Source organism: Myxocyprinus asiaticus, chromosome 9, assembly GCF_019703515.2.
Source record: "Myxocyprinus asiaticus isolate MX2 ecotype Aquarium Trade chromosome 9, UBuf_Myxa_2, whole genome shotgun sequence".
NCBI classification, from domain to species: domain Eukaryota; kingdom Metazoa; phylum Chordata; class Actinopteri; order Cypriniformes; family Catostomidae; genus Myxocyprinus; species Myxocyprinus asiaticus.
In genome coordinates, this window is record NC_059352.1 from 20,511,863 (window position 1) to 20,534,027 (window position 22,165).

The 22,165-nt window shown below is 38.2% G+C and overlaps 1 protein-coding gene across 1 annotated transcript in view; it reads left to right on the forward strand.

Moving 5' to 3' along the window:
* The first annotated feature begins 284 nt into the window (after window positions 1–284).
* brinp3a.1 (bone morphogenetic protein/retinoic acid inducible neural-specific 3a, tandem duplicate 1) overlaps window positions 285–22,165 on the forward strand; it is a 54,968-nt gene continuing 33,087 nt past the window's right edge. The window contains exons 1-4 of the mRNA XM_051706136.1: window positions 285–750; window positions 1,307–1,581; window positions 15,241–15,428; window positions 16,452–16,636. Coding sequence (XP_051562096.1) covers window positions 1,352–1,581; window positions 15,241–15,428; window positions 16,452–16,636 — 603 coding nt within the window. The 5' untranslated portion in view covers window positions 285–750; window positions 1,307–1,351. The remainder of the gene's footprint in view (window positions 751–1,306; window positions 1,582–15,240; window positions 15,429–16,451; window positions 16,637–22,165) is intronic.

Here is a 22,165-nt window from a genome sequence, read left to right on the forward strand (position 1 = left end):
GCCTCCTAAGGATATTGCAGCTCTAATTCTATTTCTGTATCATAAAGATACTAATCTGTTCACATCATCTTTTCAATAAGTTTCAAAAGAAAAATTAAATAATTTTCATCAAAAGCACATCACGTTCTAACAGATTTTGACCCTGACAAAGTATACTCTCTCAGCACCAAAACCCCGCCCCCTCTCGTTCTCGAACATCCAATGAGGAGTGGAGGAGGCTTGTCACTGAAATAAATTGGATATTTTTATAGGGTATTGGAAGCATCGGGTTTGAGCATCAGACATACAGTCAGTTTCGCAGAGAGGAGTCTACATTTATTTTGTGTTTCTTGGACACCAGGTTAAGTGATATGCCGACAGAAGGGGAAAACAGACTTAAATCTCGCCGTTAAATGGTTATGGGATTACTTCACCGTAACTTCCAATTCATAAGAGACATACCTGCCTGGGGAGAGAGAAGAGTGAAGATAGAAGATCGTATTAGCTGTTTTTCTTCTGTTCACCGGGATTATACTGCACGAGGCATTTGGAAACATCCTCGATAGTGGAGGCAGAGAGTTGGATGCTGTGCTTCCATATGCTGTTCTCGCTTCTGCGATGATGTTTGAAACGATTTGAACTGAACCAAACCCTCAAAGGTCACCCTCACCCATATCAACCTATGGTTTGGGTTTGCAATCATTTGTCTTTAATTGTAAAACAGTAAACTTTGTTGACCGACGTGGTTCAAACATCGGACACCTGGACAAGGTAAACTAATGATAATTCAAATACAAATAGTCAACCGCATCTCTACATGTTACTTTGTGAAAACCGCATACTTAACTGTAGTGATAAGAAGAACGTGTTTGTTATCAGTTTGGAAAGAGAACTGAAGGAAAATTACAGTATATTGTCTTACATAAAAAAAATAAATATATATATAATATATATATATATATATATATATATATATATATATATATATATATATATATATATATCTTACCTGACCCTTAAAAATACTTTGTTGGTGTAATCTAAAGTTGTGTGAGGTTGATTCAGTCATATAATATTTTTGACTTGAATAACACCAGTTTATTTAAATGTTGCCTTGAAGCACACTTAATTTACTAGATTAAAACATTTCCTACAGTGTACAATGCCTAAATCTAATTATATATTTGAATTATTTTGGTCTTTTCCCCCCATAAATTAAACCATTAATTGTGTTTACAGCTGTGTTAGGGGAAAAAAGGAGTGACTTCTTTGTCAGGAAGCAGTCTCTCACACTTTTCTATTCACTGTATTGTCTTTGCTGTTTCAGAAGGCGAGAAAAGTTTGGAGAGAATGTCGAGTCGTAGGGTGAAGCATGAGCTGCCAGTGTACTGATTTAAGACTGGCGTATCTGATGAGTCTATGGGTGTGTGTTGTACTTAGTCTTCACTGCTGGGTTGTAGCCCCTGTGGCAGCCTCTCACGATGCTGTTGGTCCATTTGGGTGGCTCCTTTCAGATAAAGGGCCTTTTCATCACTCACAGGAATTCGCTGAATTCGTGGAGCGCTATCAACAAGGCTTCACAACCAAATACAAGATTTACAGGTGAGTCGCTTAATTAATTATGTCATTCATTACCATTGATGTGCGGAAAGTGATGTACATTTTCATGGTGTGCATAATGATGCTTTTTCATTTACGTGAACACAGGAACCCGTGTGACAAGAAGTTGATGAGTACCTTTAATGGAGGCTGGTTGATTTGTGTTCTGGTGTAATAACAGTCACAAGGAATAGAATATACAGAATAGAATAGCTTAATTGCCACATGGCTGGACTTGTGGACATTGTTGTATCTACAGCTATGTAACATACACGAGACAGTGTGTGAATGTACAAAGGTGCAGATACACAGTATGCATATATATATATATATATATATATATATATATATATATATATATATATATATATATATATATGATGTGTGTGTGTGTGTGTGTGTGTGTGTGTGTATATATATATATATATATATATATATTAGGAGTGTAACGATTTGAATTTCTCACGGTTAGGTTTGAATCACGGTTTAAGGGTCATGGTTTCGGTACAGTTCGGTATTTGCTTTGTTCAGAAAAAAAATATTACTGCCAAATCCAAAGACCAATCTATATGGTAAACACTTCAACAGGTTTGCCCTTAAAATAACAATCATGGTTTTACAACAGTAACCATAGTTTAACCATGTTATTTGTAGTAAAATCATAGTAACCACAATATAAAGTTAAACATGATTACTGTCATGGTTACAATATATAGTAAAATCATGGTTACTATGAAACTACATATTACTGTTTATTACAATTACAATTACCATGGTTAATTGTATCAAAACAATGATTTCTGCTCAGAAAACCATGGTGACAGCAGTCATGGTTACTACAATATTACTATAGTAAAACCATGGTTAATTTTCGTCAGGGTTCTTAACTAAAAAAAAAAAAAAAAAAACAATTATCTAATTACTAAATCAACATTTTAACTTAATACCTGCACTAATACGCTACATGCATCAACATAAAGTCCACTTCAAATTCATCTCAACATATATTCAATATTCGGAAGCTGTACATCACTATAAAAGGAATAACCTTGCTATTAAAATGCATACGAGAAGGGATGTTGTGATAATGCTGCTCAAGTATTTTAATCATATACCTGGAAATCCCACATGAACACCCCAAGTGCTTTAGTTATTGTTTCATGTCCGTTTGAATTGAAAAATGGAAGGGAGTGTGTGCAGTTTTAGCTCACCTGCAGCTCTTTCCCTGGGTGATGTCGGTATAAAAGTTTAATCATGTATCACTATGACGGCATCTTAATGCCATTAATAAAAGCACATTATTGACGCTCGTGGTAGATTACAGCCAAGTGAGGAAACAGGAAGAACTTGCGTGCGCGTTTTAAATAAACCCTCACGCGCATTATTGACATATATTACCAGTGTACGGCACTCGTGTCGAGCGATGTCTGCAAACAGTGCCTGTTTTGGTTGTAATTGACTGCAAAAAGAAAATGCTCCAAGAAAGGAGAAATGCAGGGGGCTCCTTAATCAGCCACTTTTTCTCCACTTGCCATTTTCAACTACACACAACCCTTGTAGAACAGTGATGTCATCAAGTTGACCCATGTGAAACACAGGTGGAGCATATCCATCTACAGATCCATTCAGGTGCATTAGCGGAAGTTGTAACTGTACCTGCGTGTTTGATGCTTTGTTTTCTTGACCAAAACAGATGCGTCATTAAACTTGAGGTGAACCGACTGCGGTGCAAATGCTTCCCGAACCGTGAGTGGCGAAAACCGAGAACCTTTACACTCCTAATATATATATATATACTGTCAGGCTGATACTGTATGCAGTAAATATAATATGCAATAAATATATCATGCAATTTACATTACAATATACACTACAATAAAGCAATATAAAATACAGTATTGCAGTACAATACAGCAATATACAATACACTACTCAAACTGCAATATTGTACAGGCAGATTAGAGACAAATATGGACCAATACTTAGAATGTTTCTAATATGCTAGCATGTTACTGATATGCTGCTTAAACATGAACAATATATACCAACCTGGTCTCATAGAAACACATGGTTACACTTTATTTTAGTGTCCTTGTTACAGTGTAATTACACAAGTAAGTACTGAGTAATATTAATTAACAACATGCACTTAATATAGGTTTATGGTAAGGGTTAGGGTTTGGTTTAGGGTAAATTGTGCATAATTTACTGTTATTACTATAGTCATTACATGTAATATGTGTAACAGGACACTGTGAAATAAAATGTTACTAAACACATTACTATTCTTACATTTTTGTACATTCTTACAAAATTATATTTGCGTGGCTCGTTATACGTATAGTAGTTTCCTTGTAAAAAAATAAACACTAAAGGTGCTACAACAACAATAACTTTTATCCCTATTATGCAAATCGCATAGTGCATGACTTGTAAGGAAATACATTTTAAGGTTTGCGTTACATAATCAATCAACTACATTTTGATTCAAGCTTGTTCAAGTGTGATAAACTGCACGGTAGCACAACTGATAGAGCGTTGCATTTGTGATGCAAAGGACCATGGTATTAGTCCTGAAGAGCACGCCAGTTGACATGGGAGCCGAAAATGTGTCACAGAAGCACCACGGAATGATGTGGTTGTTTTAGCAATTGCATTTTTCATGTCATATTTGAATTTTATGACACTATTGGTTAGGTTTAGGTTTAAGGTTTTGGGTAGGGAGGGAGATTTTGTTGATTTAAAACTCATTAGAGCTTTAGATCTATTTGGAAGAAAATGTAATTCTCTTTTCACTTTTGTTACTTCGGAAATGCCAAATAAGTTTAAGGAAACACGTAATATCATATTGCAAAAATGTTACCACAGTCATGTAATTTGACTGCCTGTTAGCTTTCGGAAAGAAGTAACAAGTTCAAAGCATACAAACTTTTAATGCCAGGTTATTATTTGGAGCTCATGTGAGGTGAGGTGTTTAGGCGAGTTGTGCTGAGTTAGAGCTGAGGATTAGATGAAGTGATAAACAGCCCAAAAGGGGAGGAGAGAAAACAGAGGAAGGAGTTGGCTGAACTGAGCCTGATTGACACGCTCATTTGGCAGGGCGTTTGGACCATGCAGCCAGGCACAGATGGAGATGGCAACATTGGGGTTAGTACGTGTGTATCTGTGAATGCTCCACTGGCTCTATTTTTTTGAGAGACAGACAGAGCATAGGAGTCAAAAAGAAGTACAGTTGTGCTTTGTCAATGTCGTATCTCCCCCTGCTGGTGGAATATGGCTGCCTGCGTGCATGTGTGTGTGCGCACTGATATGTGTGTGTAGGTACATGGTTTCACTTTGCATGCTAGGCAGGAATGCTCTTCCAACATCCCTTGTGCCTGAATGACTTTTAAGTGCCTTGCTCTCACACTGGCATTACAGAGAGGGACAGGTTTGCATCAGGCACAGATCTGATTTGAGAATAAATTCTGCATCCTGAATTCTGCATTCTCTTGACACACTTTGCCTTGTAAGAGAGACATTTGAGTAAAGATTATGATGTGTGATATTGGAATAGTTATATATTTGTGTATATGTCAGGTGTCAGACAGTCATCATTTCTGTTTTGGTCTTTTTATAGATTTCCTTGAAAACAATAATGCAGTGTGGTATAGGTTTGTACCTTTTGCTTGCAAATTCAATAACTCAAACTTGTGCATTAGGTTTTCTATGGGGTGAATCTACCAGATTCGTCATATGCCTGCCATACACATTAAGCTGCTGTCCCACTTACAGTGTGGTCATACAAATTGTCAGGTTAATAAATCTTGCAAAAATAATTATTGCAGGGTTTCTTGCTGCAAAATTGGACAAAATCATAACCTGCAAATGGTGTTCTTGTAGCTCAGTTGTAGAGCTTGACACTATAACAATGCCTAGGTCATGGGTTTGATTTCCAAGAAACTCACATACGTACAAAATGTATACCTTGAATGCATTGCAATTTTTTGTGCATTTTTGGAAACAAACCTCTTTTTTTTAAGAATGCATAACTTTAAATACTTGTGATAATAGGTTGTGCAGTGACGTACTGTACATTGAAGGTAAATTTGTGTCAGATGTAATATTGTCATTCTCCCCATTTACCTTCTGCCAAAGGTTGAACAGAGCCCAAGGGTGATGTGAAAACTGAGTAGTGTCTATCCTCCCTGTCAGATGCATGAAAAGAATCTCATAAAACACCAGACATATTCTGCTTGACAAGTGTGTGACGGGAGGGTTCTGCACGGGAGGATGGGTGGGTGAGGTGGACAAGTCCTTGGCAGCAGAAAGGTTGCCAAAGCAGAGACGTGTTCACTTACAAGCGGTGCTGTTCCTCCCGGAGATGCTAATGGGAAAGCTCCTCGAGCACAAGGTGACAGCAATTGTCGGCTTAGCCAGAGCTATGTGAGTAACAATGAGGATAAGCAGTAATTCTCCCACGCAAACCTTGTCTTGCTTATGTTTTCCTGTTCTCTTGTATGGTGATGTATAGATGTGCAGTTCAGTGGGTCTGTGATTCTTTTCTCCAAAGAATTAGGCAGGACACGTGTACTTTCATGCATTCACTAGAATTAAAAGTATTATACAAGTATAAATATTTCTTACTTTTACTAGCTGCACACATGTCATTACACTGAAAAATACAATTTGAAAAACAGAAATATGCCACTTTCTTCCAATGAGTAGTTGTGTTTAAACTATTTGCCTTTTGTTTCAGACTAATTGGCAATTACATTTTTGTGTTTTTTATCAGATGTCTTAACCCTCCTTTGTATTACAAAGTAGATAGTATCCATTCTATTGACGTTGTCTCTTTTCGGGGTCAATTGGGGTTGAAAAATACAATGATACAAATAAAAAAAAAAACTGTCAAGAGTGTACTGCTACAGTGTGTACACCAGCTTGACAATCTAAGCATGTGAAAATGCATATTTTATTTTATTCTCTATAATCATTCAAGTAATGTTAAATAATAATAAAAAAAAATAAAAAAAATCATGGAGGATATTTGAAGCATTTTTTTAAAGTGAAATTTTGTTTACAATCAGTTCTCATAAGATTAGGAAAATTCATGAAGTATCAACCTGATACTTAAGTGTTAATGATGTTTTTCAAGCTATTACAATGGTAATGAGGTATCTCTGACCCTAAACAGAACATGAGGGTTAACATCTGTTTTTATGTGATCTTTATGTGATAATGTTGATTATAGTGCTAGAACTATAGTATATTTTGCTTAATCAGTGGTCATCTCAATGTTCAAGTTTGTATGTATATGGACTATAAAAGTAGACCTTCTTTTCATAAAACAATGATAAAAGATCTGATTGTACAAAAATAAAAACAAAACAAAAAACCTGCTTTTTTGTATCAAACATATAAAACCATAGCCCATACCCAGGCCATTGTTGTACCTAAAACCTTATAAAGTGGAGGATGATGTGGAATAAATCAAGATTATAAATTGAAAACTTTCAAATAATAATAATAATAATAATATTAATAATAATAATAATACAAACTATTAAATATTCTTTAAAAATGATAATAAGTGTTTTTTTGTTTGTTTTTTTATTTATTCCTAAATCAGCTATTAGCCTCCTGACGCTCCAGCTTTCTAATAGCATTAAACATAGAATGTTAAAATGTTTAGCATAATGACAATAATGTCTTAAGATTTACCATTAAAGCCTCAGACCATTGATTGCTCAATTAGTGACACTAATTTGTGCAATTTAAGAGGGATATTTAACTTAATGCAGTCATGTGTGTACTGTGTACAGGACATTGCTGACAGCTGGGTTCTGTATAAATTCTTTGAACTGCTCTTATCAAACGAATATATCTCAGCGTTGGCCTGGAAATCAAACCGGAGCAAAGACTGTGATGTTCACTGGTGTGGAATTTCAAATTAAACACATGAAGGGCTCCTGGTATGGCATATCTGACAAGTTTTCTCATTCATGGCATGAAAGGGTTGCATTGCACACTTCTTTTTTGTTGTTTTATTACTTTTGCCCCCATTGTATTTTCCCTTACCAATTATATGCTATAAATGTTCAGGACAATTTGCTGTATAAAATAAATAGCTCATCCAAAAGTTAAAATTGTGCCATTATTTTCTCACCATTGTGTCATTCCAAACCCAAATGCTGTTGAAGGATCTTCGCAAAGATCTTTTCAATACAACAACAGCTATATGAATCTATGGCTTCATTTGGCTTAAAAAAAATAGTGCACATAAGTTGTATGGAATACTTTTATGTTTCTTTTATAATGCTTTTTACCTTTTTTGGACTATCCATCTTGTGGTATTTATAACAGCATACAGCTGTGGAATAACATTAGGATGAGCAAATAATGACATAATTGTTTGGGTGAACTTTTCTTTTAAATTGCCCATTCTAACACCTTTACTGGTAAAGTAAAAAAAAAAAAAAAAAGTGAATCTTCTGACCCTCAGTTGACATCTAAATTAAGAAAAGTTTTGACTGTACAATAAATAAATCTAATAAATATATGCTGTTTTAATATCACTGGACTACTTTTACTGTACACACACTGTCTTTTAAAATGAGCACTGAACCATCTTTACTGTCTTAAAATTATGCATTTAGAACTAACCTAAGGCAAAACCAGGCCAGATCACACATAGTGTAATAAATGAGTTAGAGAAGGTGGGAAAGAGAGAGAGAGAGAGAGAGAGAGAGAGAGAGAGAGAGAGAGAGAGAGAGAGAGAGAGAGAGAGAGAGAGAGATCGGCAGAGGGAAGGGGGAAAGAGATATCAGGGTAGTGGCGTCAGGCCCTAGCTAATCATCTCATTATTTATGTTTCAAGACATGCATATCCCCAGAGTATGCTTGCACTTGCATTGGAAACAAAACCAAGGACAAAACACCTACTGGCTGCTCGGTCATTGCTATGGTAGATTGTTTTCCCGGTTCAGTTTATCAGGGCTGGGGCTCGACTCTGAGAGATGAGCTGTTTGACATTCCTTATGGGAATTGAATGATGAAAGCATGCAGAAGTGCTTGTGTTCAGTCATATCTCACAACTGACAGGAGTGATGATGGCTTGGGCTCTGATGACTTAATATTTCAATAAGAAGAAATAGTCTTTAAATAAATAGGACATGCCCTCTGTTGACCAATTATTTCTAATTTTATGTCCTGAAAGTTCCTTATAGTCCTACAGTAAATAACTCCTGAGGTGGAATGAGTGAGACCCTAATGAGCATGTTTTTTTTCTCTCAAATTACTTTTAGCATGAAGATGTGTTTGATAAACATGTCTAATGAGGTCTATCCTGAGCTCTCAATTTGCCTCAGGTTAGTCCTGAATTGATAATCAAGTTAAGACCACAATATAAACACAGCTGGTTGCTGGCAATATCAACCTGAGTAAAGCCAGACAGGATTCAGTAGATAATTCAGCAGATATTTTTTAATAATTGAAAAGCAGGTTTTCTTTTAAAAACGACTAATTTAAAATAACTAAATTTTATTCTATTTAAAGGTAATACATTCTTACTAAACTCGTATTACTTCTGTTGTCCCAGACAAACATGACTTGAAATCAAAGGAAAATATTTAACAAAAACAAAAAACAAAAAATAATAAATGAAAGAAATGTTTGGCAGAATGTCAGTCACCATTCAGTGAATGGTGAATAGAGGTGATTCTGCCGAACCTCCTTTTGTGTTCCATGGAAGAAAGAAAGTTATAAGGGTCTGGAACAACATGAGGGTGAGAAGAATTTTCATTTTTGGGTGAACTGTTTCTATAAGGAAGATTGAATGTAACAGTAACCTGGATGTTTCAAAGATAGTGCTACTTCCAACAGTATAATGTAAATGGTCTCATTTGCTTGAAGAGTAAAACTCTTGGTCTCCTTTTACCTCAGACTATTCCACTGGAGCATGTTTTCACTGTTGACTCCATGTAGCCACAGGTCTCTGTGGGGAAGCCTGGCAGGTAGTTCTTCAATATGTCTTGTCTTGCTGTGAGGCTCCAGCGTGGGCCCAGTGGTGGATTAGCCTACAGCTCCATCCATTACTGTCCATCAAGAACCTATGCTCTGACACAATGTCGATCATACCTTCTCTCTCCATCTCTGCTCTCTCTGTCTCTTTTTTTCTCATTTTCTCTTTCTCTGTCTCGTTGTCTTTGCTGTTCTTCCCAATAATTGTCATCCCTTATAATTTACTGTAGATACAGTATATACACATTTAACATAAATTGCTTTTTATATTTTATATAATTTATTGACATATATCTGTCAATCAATTACAAATTTTATCGCATATACATTTATAGCATTGACATTCTTATCATTTTTAAGGAAAGACAACAAAATAATATTCACAGATTTTGGTTTCAATATTATATACAGTATGTGCACTCATATACACTACAGGTCAAAAGTTTTGAAACACTTGACTGAAATGTTTCTCATGATCTTAAAAATCTTTTGATCTGAAAGCGTATGCTTAAATGTTTTAAATTAGTTTTGTAGACAAAAATATAATTGTGCCACCATATTAATTTATTTCATTATAAATCTAAAATTTAATAAAAAAAAAAATTACAAAACAATTAAATTGATGACATGGACCAAATAATAAAGAAAAGCAGCCAATAAGTGCCCAGCATATAGATGGGAACTCCTTCAATACTGTTTAAAAAGCATCCCAGGGTGATACCTCAAGAAGTTAGTTGAGAAAATGTGAAGAGTACATTTCTGAAAATTCTAGGCAAAGGGTGACTATTTTGAAGATGCTAAAATATAACACAGTTTTGATTTATTTTGGATTTGTTTAGTCACAGCATAATTCCTATAGTTCCATTTATGTTAGTCCATAGTTTTAATGAATTTGTTATGTTCAGGAGAAAAAAATATTACTGCCAAATCCAAAGTAAAAATATTCTATTTGGTAACAGACACTTCAAGAGATTTGCCCTCACTACAAATCACCATGGTTTTACTACAGTAACCATACTTTAAACATTGTATTTGTAGTAATATCATAGTAACCACAAAATTAGCATGGTTACTGTCATGGTTACAATACTATAGTAAAATCATGGTGACTATATGGAAACTACAGTTTTACTGTTGTAAAACAATGGTTAATTGTATCATAACCATGATTTCTGCTAAGAAAACCATGGTGACAACATCCCTTGTTATTACAGTCATGGTTACTACAATATTACTATAATAAAACCATGGTTAATTTTCGTTAGGGTCCTTAACTAAAAAAAAATAAAAAATAAAATAAAAAAAACTTTCTCTAATTACTAACTTAATATTTTAACTTAGTTTAGAATGTGTACATCACTATAGAAGAAATAAACTTGCTATTAGAATGAATACGAGAATGGATGTCGTAACGTGACTAGTATTTTAGTCATACATCTTCATCAACGGAGTAAGGGCATCATAACTTTGGCTATGAACACCCCAAGTGCTTTACTTCTTGTTTCATGTCTGTCCGAACTAGCACAGATTGCCTGCTTAAAGATGGAAGGAAGTGTGTCTGTGTGCTGTTTCGGGATCTCCTGTGGCTCTGTGCGCGCCGCGCGCTATATATCCTCGGGTGATTTCAGCGTAAATAGCTAATCAAATATCGATGTATTACCAGTATACGGCACTAGTTTCGAGCAACGTCTGCAAACAGTGCCTGTTTTGTAAATGTTTTTTGATCATCGCTGTTGTAATTGACTGCATAAATAAAAAGTTCCCAGACAGGAGACTTAAATGACGCAGTTTTCTCCACTTGCCATTTTGCCAACTAACGCATGCAGAACTGTGATGTCATCAACTGATTTAAAATACCAACAGTTAATAGGACAGCTTCTCTCGGTAGATAGTTGACCCACGTGAAACACAGGCCGAGTGTGTCCATCTACAGAGCCATATAGGTGCATTAGCGGAGGTTACAACTGCACATGTCTATTTGATGCTTTATATTACTTTACAAAACTGTATGATCCAGGTGCGTTATTAAATTAGAGATGAACTGCTGAGCAAATGCTTACCGGACCGTGGTTTGCGAACCATACGGTTCCTTGTTTTACAGAGAACCGTTACACCTTTAATACACTGGCGGCCAAAAATTTGGAATAATGTACAGATTTTGCTCTTATGGAAAGAAATTGGTACTTTTATTCACCAAAGTGGCATTCAACTGATCACAATGTGACACCCTCAGTTCCATTACCGAGAACATCATCAGGACATTACATTTTGAAAAAAATTAGAACCAGTCTGGCCATTCTCTGTTGACCTCTCTCATAACAAGGCATTTCCATCCACAGAACTGCCACTCACTAGATGTTTTTTGTTTTTGGCACCATTCTGAGTAAATTCTAGAGACTGTTGTGCGTGAAAATCCCAGGAGATCAGCAGTTACAGAAATACTCAAACCAGCCCATCTGGCACCAACAATAATGCCACGGTCCAGATCACATTTTTTCCCCCGTTCTGATGGTTGATGTGAACATTAACTGAAGCTCCTGATCCGTGTCTGCGTGATTTTATGAACTGCACTGGCAGGCAGGCAGGCAGATAGTATACAGTACACTATCTATCTATCTATCTGCAAATAAAAGAGTGTTGGGCCTCATGTATTCAGATAGAAGACAAAGGCAGGCCTAACACAGTCGTAAAACCTAACTCAGGCCCCCACATAACAAGTCATAAATCTTACTGATAAAAACCGCACCAAAATCAAACAAAGGGAGTCCAAAACAGACTACAAATCCCATGAAGCCTTGCTCACTAAAGGATTGAACTCTCAACTCCTATTTGATGAGGCACACGACAGAACGCACCTCAACCATGACATCATCAGGAGTAGAAATACCTCTGAAATGCTTCCGGGATTTGCTTCCAGCAACTTTGCTCGCCGTGCGTAGACGCAGCTCATTGCTGCACTCAGGTGCAGCCTTGTGGCACAAGGAAGTAACGTCCGACTTGAAACTGTGGCCATCCAATCTCCATCTCGCTGGATGAGTTGAGATTACTCTGTGTTCCACCGAACACTCTAACGGATCCGAAGGAGACCGCCGAGCAATCCGCATCTTCATCCGTTTGCCTGCAGAAGTGAAGAGATAAAAGATTTCTCTTCCATCTTCAATCAAGTCGACGTAGCTGATTTCTCTGCCAGCCCGCCGAGAATCAGCAGCCGCACCGCCCGCCGACAGAGCGAGGAAACGGCCTCCCGTCATCACCTGAGCCTCGAGGAACCGAGTCTGATTTAAAGGACGGATGAACACACATTCTGCATCCTCAAGCGATTCAAGTAAGAGATTTACGTCTGGGCAAAGATAGAATATTATAGTGTGTTATTCTTGTGTATCAAGGTTATTGCTTGTACAGTTTACAGACCGCCATGTCCGCTCATTATTAATACTCAGGGTATTAATTATCACGAATTTGATTTGCTGTATTGTAGTCCAACCACATTGGACTGTTGTGCATTTCCGCCATCGCGGGTGAGACCGGCAAACTGAGTTTATCCATTAAAGAATCAAAGACCGTGGGACGGTTTACGAGCCATCCACCGCGTCTCTGAGTGATAAAATAACAGCTGCTTTCTCTCCCACGATCGCGAAATCGGCTTTGGGGCCGTCACTTAATTCTCTCTCTCTCTTTCGTTCTAACACACACACACACACGCGACCCCTCACAAACATTCTGGCACACATTTTTGGCTAGTAGATAGCTTCGTGATAAAACTCAGCTTTGTCCCTAAGCTACCATTGACTGGTTTCTCTCCGCCCACATTCGCGGCCATATTCTCTGGCCGGAAGTCTCGCGTGACATACTCGAGAGTCACGTCCACCATTTTGTGCACGTCCCTCCTTACACACACACACACACACACACACACACACACCCTCATGTGTTATAGGATTATTTTGTTTTCCATATCTAATCATATCACTGTTTAGTTTGTAGTTGTAAGTCGGAAGTTTATTGACTGCATTGTATTAATTATTAATTGATATTACTGCATAAATAAACTTTGTTATATTACAAAGAGAAGTGTTTTGGTTTGTTTTACATACACCTGTGTCATGCTGACGGGATGTCAGTGCTCTGATTCAAGCCTTCATTCATTGTTTTTTCCCGAAAATCGATGTTCTTCGGATGTCGATTTTCCTAATATTGAGACTGTTATACTATCTGGTTATTAGTCCCTGATTCCAGGGTGGTGCCCCATCAATATTAATCCTTATTAATATTCTATTGATTTTTGATAATTGATAATTATCTTTGATGATTGTTGAATTTGAATGATCAATAAGCTAGTGTTAATTTTAATTAATGTTTCAGCGATGTTAATGATTAGTGATTATCTTTGATAATTGTTGATTTAAAGGATAAAAAAAAGCTAACATTGATTCTCATCAATGTTCTATTGATTTTAATAATTAATAATTATCTTTGACAATTATTAATTATTGCTAATAACCAAACCCACTCCTAAACGTAGCGCACTACATTTACTGGAGCCCCATATGAGGTTTTGATGAGTTAGATTCAACTAATTAATTTAAATATTAATTAATAACTAAAGAAATAATTACCAATTATTTCTGATAGTAACACCGATCTAAACCAGTAAAGCCCTACATAATAATTGGTGCCCCGTGTGAGGCTTTAATAAGTTATATTCAATTAATTAATTTAAATATTAATTAATAACTAAAGAAAAAAATATTAATTATTTCTGATAGTAACACTGATCTAAACTACCAGTAAAGCCCTACAAGAGTATATTGATTAGCCTGTTCTGACTGGTCTTTAGGAATCACACAGAATGAATACTAATATATAATAATAATAATAATAATAATAATATATATATGTTAGTATACATGTTATACTGTACACACTGGTGAATGTGACCATTTATCAAAGTATTTACAACTTTTATTACTTAAATCAAGTTCAGTTAGAATGTTAAAGGTTAAACAAGGAACACATCATTGCACTGTGCTGAACAGCTTTTACTGTAATTGGGAGACAGAAAAGGGATACTGAAATCTAGATTTCCTCAAACAAAATTCCAGCTGTTCTCACCTAACAGTTGCCTCTTTCCTTTTATCCATGAAAGAAACTTGCCATTGTCCCTGATTACTCCCAGTCAACCGTTTGTCAATGCAAAATTCTCTTAAAATAACCTTAGATTGCACCATTATGCAGAGCACAACAGCTTTTACAGCAGGCCAGTGAGATTCATAAAGCTGAAGTTAAAACTGTGAAAAAATAAAGGGGATGCAAAAAATGATTTGAATTGCAGGCACAGAGGTCATGCAGTCATCACATTTTCTCCTCAGCAGGTCTTAACTGAATATGCGCCTTCCTCGTGCACTCAAGCTGCGTGAAGGTTTCACAGACCTCTCTTTAAACTGTTTTTTTTTTTTTTTTTTTGTCATTTGGGAAATACAGAATACCAATTTCAGAGAGGCTTTAACTTTACAACAACTTGCACTGGACAAGACTTTGATACAAACTCTCCCAGCAGTTGAAAAAAAATTATCAGGATTTCACCCTCCTGTGCCCAGTGTGGCTCAGACAAAGGACATTTCCAAATAGAGTGAATGTGTGTGTTTTTGTTGTGACCTTGCAGAGAGTTTGGGCGCTGGAAGGTGAACAGCCTGGCTCTGGAGAGAGAGGACAATGGTGTGGCTCTACCCCTCGATCCAGAGTTCATGCAGACCATCAGACAGCTGGGCCGCCGACCCAACCTCAGTGCCATTACCGAGAACATCATCAGGAAATATGGCACACACTTTCTGCTTACAGCTACACTTGGAGGTACTTGAGCAGACCTGCCTGTTCATTTCAAAGAATGACATTTCCATAGTATAGAGAGAGTTCTGGTTATTTGAATTCATGTTAGTATCTTCAAATGGGAATGCTGCTTTGATCATTTTTGACATGAGATGCAAGTATGATAAAACAACGATTGAATATAAAGGATCAGATTCCAGTTTAAATGGTTTATTTGGGATACAAATGTGAAAATGTATATTTATACATATTAGCCTACAGCAGACAATAATATATACGATACGAATATATATATATATATATATATATATGTGTGTGTGTGTGTTTCTCTGGCCAATATGGAGGCTTCTTACTGTATGTGAGTAATTTTAAACATATTTTTCAAAAGTACTCTTCATTTTCTGAGGAACAGTGTACATTTATGTAGTTATAAACTTTGTGAAACTATCTTTGATGCATATATTGTGATGTTAATATATTAATGTATATGTACTATCTGTTAAGCATTATGTAAAGTTTGTTAATAACCTATTAATCTCACTTTTTAACACTTTGGTAACACTGCAATAAGGTTATATTTGTTAACATTAGGTATCATGAACTAACAATTAACAGTACCTTTTTACAGCATTTATTGTTTGTTAATGTTAGTTCATAATACATTAACTAATGTTAACAGATACAACATTCAACATTAAAAATATATTAGTATATGTTGTAATTAATATTAGCCAGGATAAAAAGGTGATATACAAGTTTTGTTCAGTGTTAACTAATGTATTTAACCAATGTTAACGAATACAACCTTATTGTAAAGTGTTACCATTTTAAGTATTAATATAATTATAGAATATGAAAAAATAATAATGATCCTTTATTTTTTTTTAAATAAGTCCTTCTGTTCACACAATTTATTCTGTTTTCCAGAGATCTACTGTGTAAATAATCCCCTTGCTTCAGTCATCTTAACATAAACACAAAGAGCTCTGCTGTTTTCCTGAGCATTCCTCCCCCTCCCCCTGTTATGTTGCATTGCCCTTGTTGCAGGTGAAGAGGCTTTGACTATATTTGTGGACAAGAGGAGGCTAAGCCGGACGGCAGACCTGACTGACTCAAATGGCACGGCTGTGACTCTGGAGGCCCTCCACCAGCTGGCTGCCTCCTACTTCATAGACAGAGAGAGCACTCTGCGAAAACTGCACCACCTTCAGATCGCTTCCACTGCCATCAAGGTAACCCTGTGGCCTAGATGCGCACAGACCTGGGGACCTGACCCCACATTTGAGTGCATATTTTTAGAAAGGAGCTATAGTGGAGCTTGGCTGTTTCTATTGTTTTGCAGCTGCATCATTTGTAGATAAAAAGAAGCTGGGTTAAATGCCAGAGAGGCAAAGCATTTTTTCCCTTCACATTTGTTCATGTATGTTTGGCCGTGTGAATATGAGGTATTAATGAATAACAGGTTTGAATAGTGTGTATGTCGTGTACAGTGGGGGCCAAAAGTCTGAGGCCACTTTTTTTTTTTTTTTTTTTAAATAAAATTTAATACATATTTTTTATTACAAATTATACTATCAGCATAACAATTTTAGTGACAAATTGATTCTTAATATTGGGTTTGTCCCCTTTTTGCTTTAATAACAGCATGAACTCAATCTGGTATGGACTCTCTAAGTTAAAACCTTGATGATCCATGTTGTCTAAGAATGAAAGGAGAATGTTTCAAAGAGCATTGTGTGCTCTTCAATGGATATAAATCTGTAAATCTGTCCTTTCTTACATGGTCAATGTCACAAACATACTTATTTAATTAGTAACCTATAAATAATGGAAAATCTAAAATATCCCTTATTCATTCACACATTAACATTTCATGTTTTAAAATGTTCAAAATCCTAAAACCAAGAATGACCCAGAATGAATCCCTGATTTCCAATGTGGACCCCACTGTATATTCTCTTGATCACAGATTAGTTGTGTTTGAAAGGCACTGTTCTTGCACACATATACAACTTTAAGCAAACATGACACATCATACATCAGTTAATCCATAGCAAGTTACCCATAGCAAGCAATGTGTGTCAGGTCAGTGATCGTACTCAAAACAGTAACCAAATGTTCTGCACTAAACAAGTAAACAAAACAATGCACAATGTATCTTCATCCTCCAAAATGCATGTTTGTTTGTTTATGTGGAGTTAAAAGGTTTGGAATGTTTTTTTTTTTTTTTTTTAGAGCGATGGTTCAGTGGCTATACCTGTAAAATGTACAAATCTTTCCGTAGCAAAGCAAAATCAGAAAGGATTTATCTTTTATATCTCAGTTGTTTCTCCTAGACAGCATTGAGATAAAATGGAGAGCATATGAACTCTTTCATTAAAGTCTTCTGCTTCTCTGGTGTTTCTGCTAAGATAAAGACCCTAGTAATCTCACATGTCTCTTGTGTAGTTTCAGAAGATATCTCATCATTGTCTCAAACTGTGCTCAGATTTGTAAAGATGCTGTCAACAATCAATTGTGTCAATGTTTATTTCTCTAAAGAATGTTAAGAGAAACATATGAGAATCTAACACAAATAAGATCTCATATAAACTGCAGTCATGCCACACTGAGTTTTTAATGGTTAGATTTCTGTTTAAGAAAAGAATCGCGGTTAATTGGTTTTATGATAATTTGCAAATAAAATAAAAAGTCATATCACAATTTAATGTATTAGTGAACGTGTTTCTTAGGTATATATGGATGCTAAGTGCAGCCCTACAATACGAAAACTGATGAATACATTACAAATAAATAGGAGGTATGTAATAAGAGATGCTCCAACATAGGGCACAACACCGCTTATGCACAATGAAATAAAATAAGAATGTATTGTTGAATGCGGTGAATTTCTGAGGACCCAACTTCTCAAAGTTTATCATGCTAATAGTAAGTGCACGCAAATGCACCATGCACTGTGCATGCTTAAACATTCCAATAAGTTGCTTCATACAAGCATTCATAATTTTAAAATAGGGCTGCACAATACGGAGGAAAAATTTGATATGCGATAAGTTGTTGGAAAATGCAGAATGCGATGTGCTATTCGGTAATAATATGATGACGTCATTGGAGTGTGTGAAACATCGGAACACCGACCGCCCAAATAAACTGAAGTTTATTGGAATAAAAAAGAACCATCTATCCTTGAGATCACAAATATGTATTTTGTTCCACATTGCATATAGACTGTATAAAATACAGTTTTTATTTTTATTGTAAAAAGTATATAAATATAAAGTTATTTTCACCAAATTGTGGGATATCGTAACATCTGTGTTGTAAAATATTTTATTTTATTTTTACACTGTAATTCGTGTTTGTATTAATTTCCAAATTAGTTCATTTAATGTGGGACTTTTATTTTGAAAATGATGTCCAGAAGTGCTTGCCATAGACATTTCTGCTCTGGTTTAACATGCTTGTTGTCAGTCCCTTCTAAACTTGAGACTGATGGGAATGATTTCACGGGACAATCCATTAATTGAAACCCTTTGTCACGGTGGAATTATTTGCCCATGTCTATCTTCATGTGAGCATATGGTCAATGTTTTATTCCTGGCCGCACGCTCTTCTGTCTGTTGTATTTCATGTCTGGAGTATGGTGTCTGGGTCCTGACTTCCTGTCTAGTTCGGTTCCGGTCTGTGTCGGGACTCGGACATTCATACTCCTTTTCTGTCTCTTATTGACGTGGGTGCATCGCACTTGTGTCATCTTGGCTGCATGCACTCACATCAATAATCTATGTCTGTCTTTGTGTCTGTCTCTCGCATCCACGGATGCGCATTGTGCTCGCTTGCACCGTGCGCCTGGGTCGTGAGCTGTCTTCATGTTTGTGCTGAGGTTCGGTCACTTCGATAAGGTGTCGGGTGTGTGTGTGACTGAACTTTCCAGCCAGGAAGGCTGCACCCCTGCTGCAGCCTGCACCCATGGCCACAGAGACCATTCCCCTCCTGCCACTGTTAGCATCCACAGCCACAGAGGATGCTATTGTAGCAGTGCCCCTCATCGCCCGGAAAAGGATTAGGAGGAGAAGGGCCCTTGCCCCTCAAGCACCCATGTCTGCCACTGCCAACGAGCCAGCACCCACGCCTGCCATGGCCAACGAGCCAGCGCCCACATCTGCCACGGTCAATGAGCCTGTTCCTGAAGCCTCCTCTGTCCCAGAGCCTGCATCTGAAGCCTCGTCCGTCTCAGAGCCAGTGTCTGAAGCCTCATCCGTCCCAGAGCCAGCGTCTGAAGCCTCAGGCATCCCAGTGCCAGCGTCCCCAGTCATGATGGCCTCTCCCACAACAGTGCTCCCGGCCATCCGGAAGAGGAGGAGGATAAGGGCTCCTCCTCCCCAGTCGCTACCAATGCTCCCAGCCATGGAGGCCGTTTCCCAGTCACTGCAGCGCTCCTGGCCATGAAGGCCATTCCCCAGGTGCTTTCTGAGCCCACAGCCACAAAGGCTGTTCCCCCGTCAATGCCAGTGTCCACGACCATGGAGGTCATTTCCCCGTCACTGTCTGTAATCACAGTCACTGAGAATGCTCCCCTGTCACTGCCAGTGTCCACGACCACAGAGGTCGTTCCCCTGTCCCTTCCTGTACTAACAACTACAAATACTGTTCCCCCATCACTGCCAGTGCCCATGACCACAGAGGTCGTTTCCCCTGTCACTGCCAGTGCTCATGACCAAGGAGACTGTTACCCTGCCACTGCCGGTGCTCACTGCCATGGAGCCTGCCCCCTGCCTCTGCCAGTGTCTGAGGCTTCCACGGCCTCGCCCCTTGAGCCTTCCACGGCGTTGCCCCCTGAGCCTTCCACGGCTTCGCCCCCTGAGCCTTCCACGGCTTTGCCCTCTTAGCCTTCCATGGCTCCGCCCCCTAAGACTTCCACAACTCCACCCCCTGAGCAGTTCCCTCCTGACCCCTGTCCATTGGCCGCCACCCTGAACTCTGACCCCTGCCCAGCGGCCACCGCCCAGGACTCTGTCCCCTCTGCTTTGAGGCCGTCACCCAGGCCTCCTAAACCCCCCTCTGCCTTGAGGCCACCTCCCAGGCCTCCAGACCTTGTCCTAGCCCTGAGGCTGTCCCCCAGGCCTCCTAACCCTGTCCCTGCCCTGTGCCCGCCTCCCAGGTCTCCAGACCCTGTTCCTGCCCTGTGGCCATCTTCTAGGCCTCCAGACCATATCCCTGCTCTGCAGCCACCTCCCAGGCCTCCAAACCCTGCATCTGCCCTGAGGGCAGGACCGTGGCATTATTCACCCATGTCTGTCTTTGTGTGAGTGCACAGTCCCTGTTTAATTCCCAGCCATGCGCTCTTCTGTCTGTTGTGTTTCATGTCTTGAGTATGGTGTCTGGGTCCTGACTTCCTGTCTAGTTCAGTTCTGTGTCGGGACCCTGACATTCATACTCCTTTTCTGTCTGTTATTGACGTGGGTGATTCATCTTGGCTGCATGCACTCGCGTCAATAATCTATGTCTGTCTTTGTGTCTATCTCTCCCGGATGCATGTTGTGCTCGCTTGTGCCGTGTACCTGGGGTTGTGCTGAGGTTCGGTCACTTCGGTAAGGTGCCGGGTGTGTGTGTGTGGCCAAACTTTCACACAGGTGTCTTCTTGTGAGAACACGTGGCTTTGTTATTGTTTCTATATCTCCTCTGTCTTACGTCACACCCCGCCTCCTTGTTTGCTCATTATTGTTTCATAAGTCTCACCTGCCCTGAATTAACCCGCTTGATTTCTATCCCTATTTTAGTCTCCTCATGTTTGCTGTCCAGTGCTAGTTTGTCTTGTTCTCTGGTCGGTCCTGTATGTGTTTTCTCGTGTTCCTGTTGATCCTAATTCCCAACCTGGCTCCTGGTTCCTCTGCCCCAGTCTGGATTCCTTTTTCCCCTACGGGGTAGTTTTGGTTGTTTTCCCCCTTGTGGGATTTTGTGTTTATTTTATAAACAAAGTATTTTGGTTTTTCATCTCTGCATTTGGGTCCTCATCTCTGCAACATACATTACACCCTTCTTTTGATATACAGTTGAAGTCAGAAGTTTACATACACCTTAGCCAAATACATTTAAACTCAGTTTTTCACAATTCCTGACATTTAATCTTAGAAAACAGTCTTAGGTCAGTTAGGATCACTACTTTGTTTTATGAATGTGAAATGTCAGAATAATATTAGAGAGAATTATTTATTTCAGATTTTATTTATTTTATCACATTCCCAGTGGGTCAGAAGTTTACATACACTTTGTTAGTATTTGGTAGCATTGCCTTTAAATTGTTTAACTTGGGTCAGATATTTTGGGAAGCCTTCCACAAGCTTCTCATAATAAGTTGCTTGAATTTTGGCCCATTCCTCCAGACAGAACTGGTATAACTGAGTCAGGTTTGTAGGCCTCGCACACGCTTTTTCAGTTCTGCCAGCAAATTTCTATTGGATTGAGGTCAGGGCTTTGTGATGGCCACTCCAATACCTTGACTTTGTTGTCCTTAAGCCATTTTGCCACAACTTTGGAGGTATGCTTGGAGTCATTGTCCATTTGAAAGACCCATTTGTGACCAAGTTTTAACTTCTTGGCTGATGTCTTGAGATGTTGCTTCAATAGTATATCCACATAATTTTCCTTCCTCATGATGCCATTTATTTTGTGAAGAGCTCCAATCCCTCCTGCAGCAAAGCACCACTACAACATGATGCTGCCCTCCCATGCTTCACGGTTGGGATGGTGTTCTTTGGCTT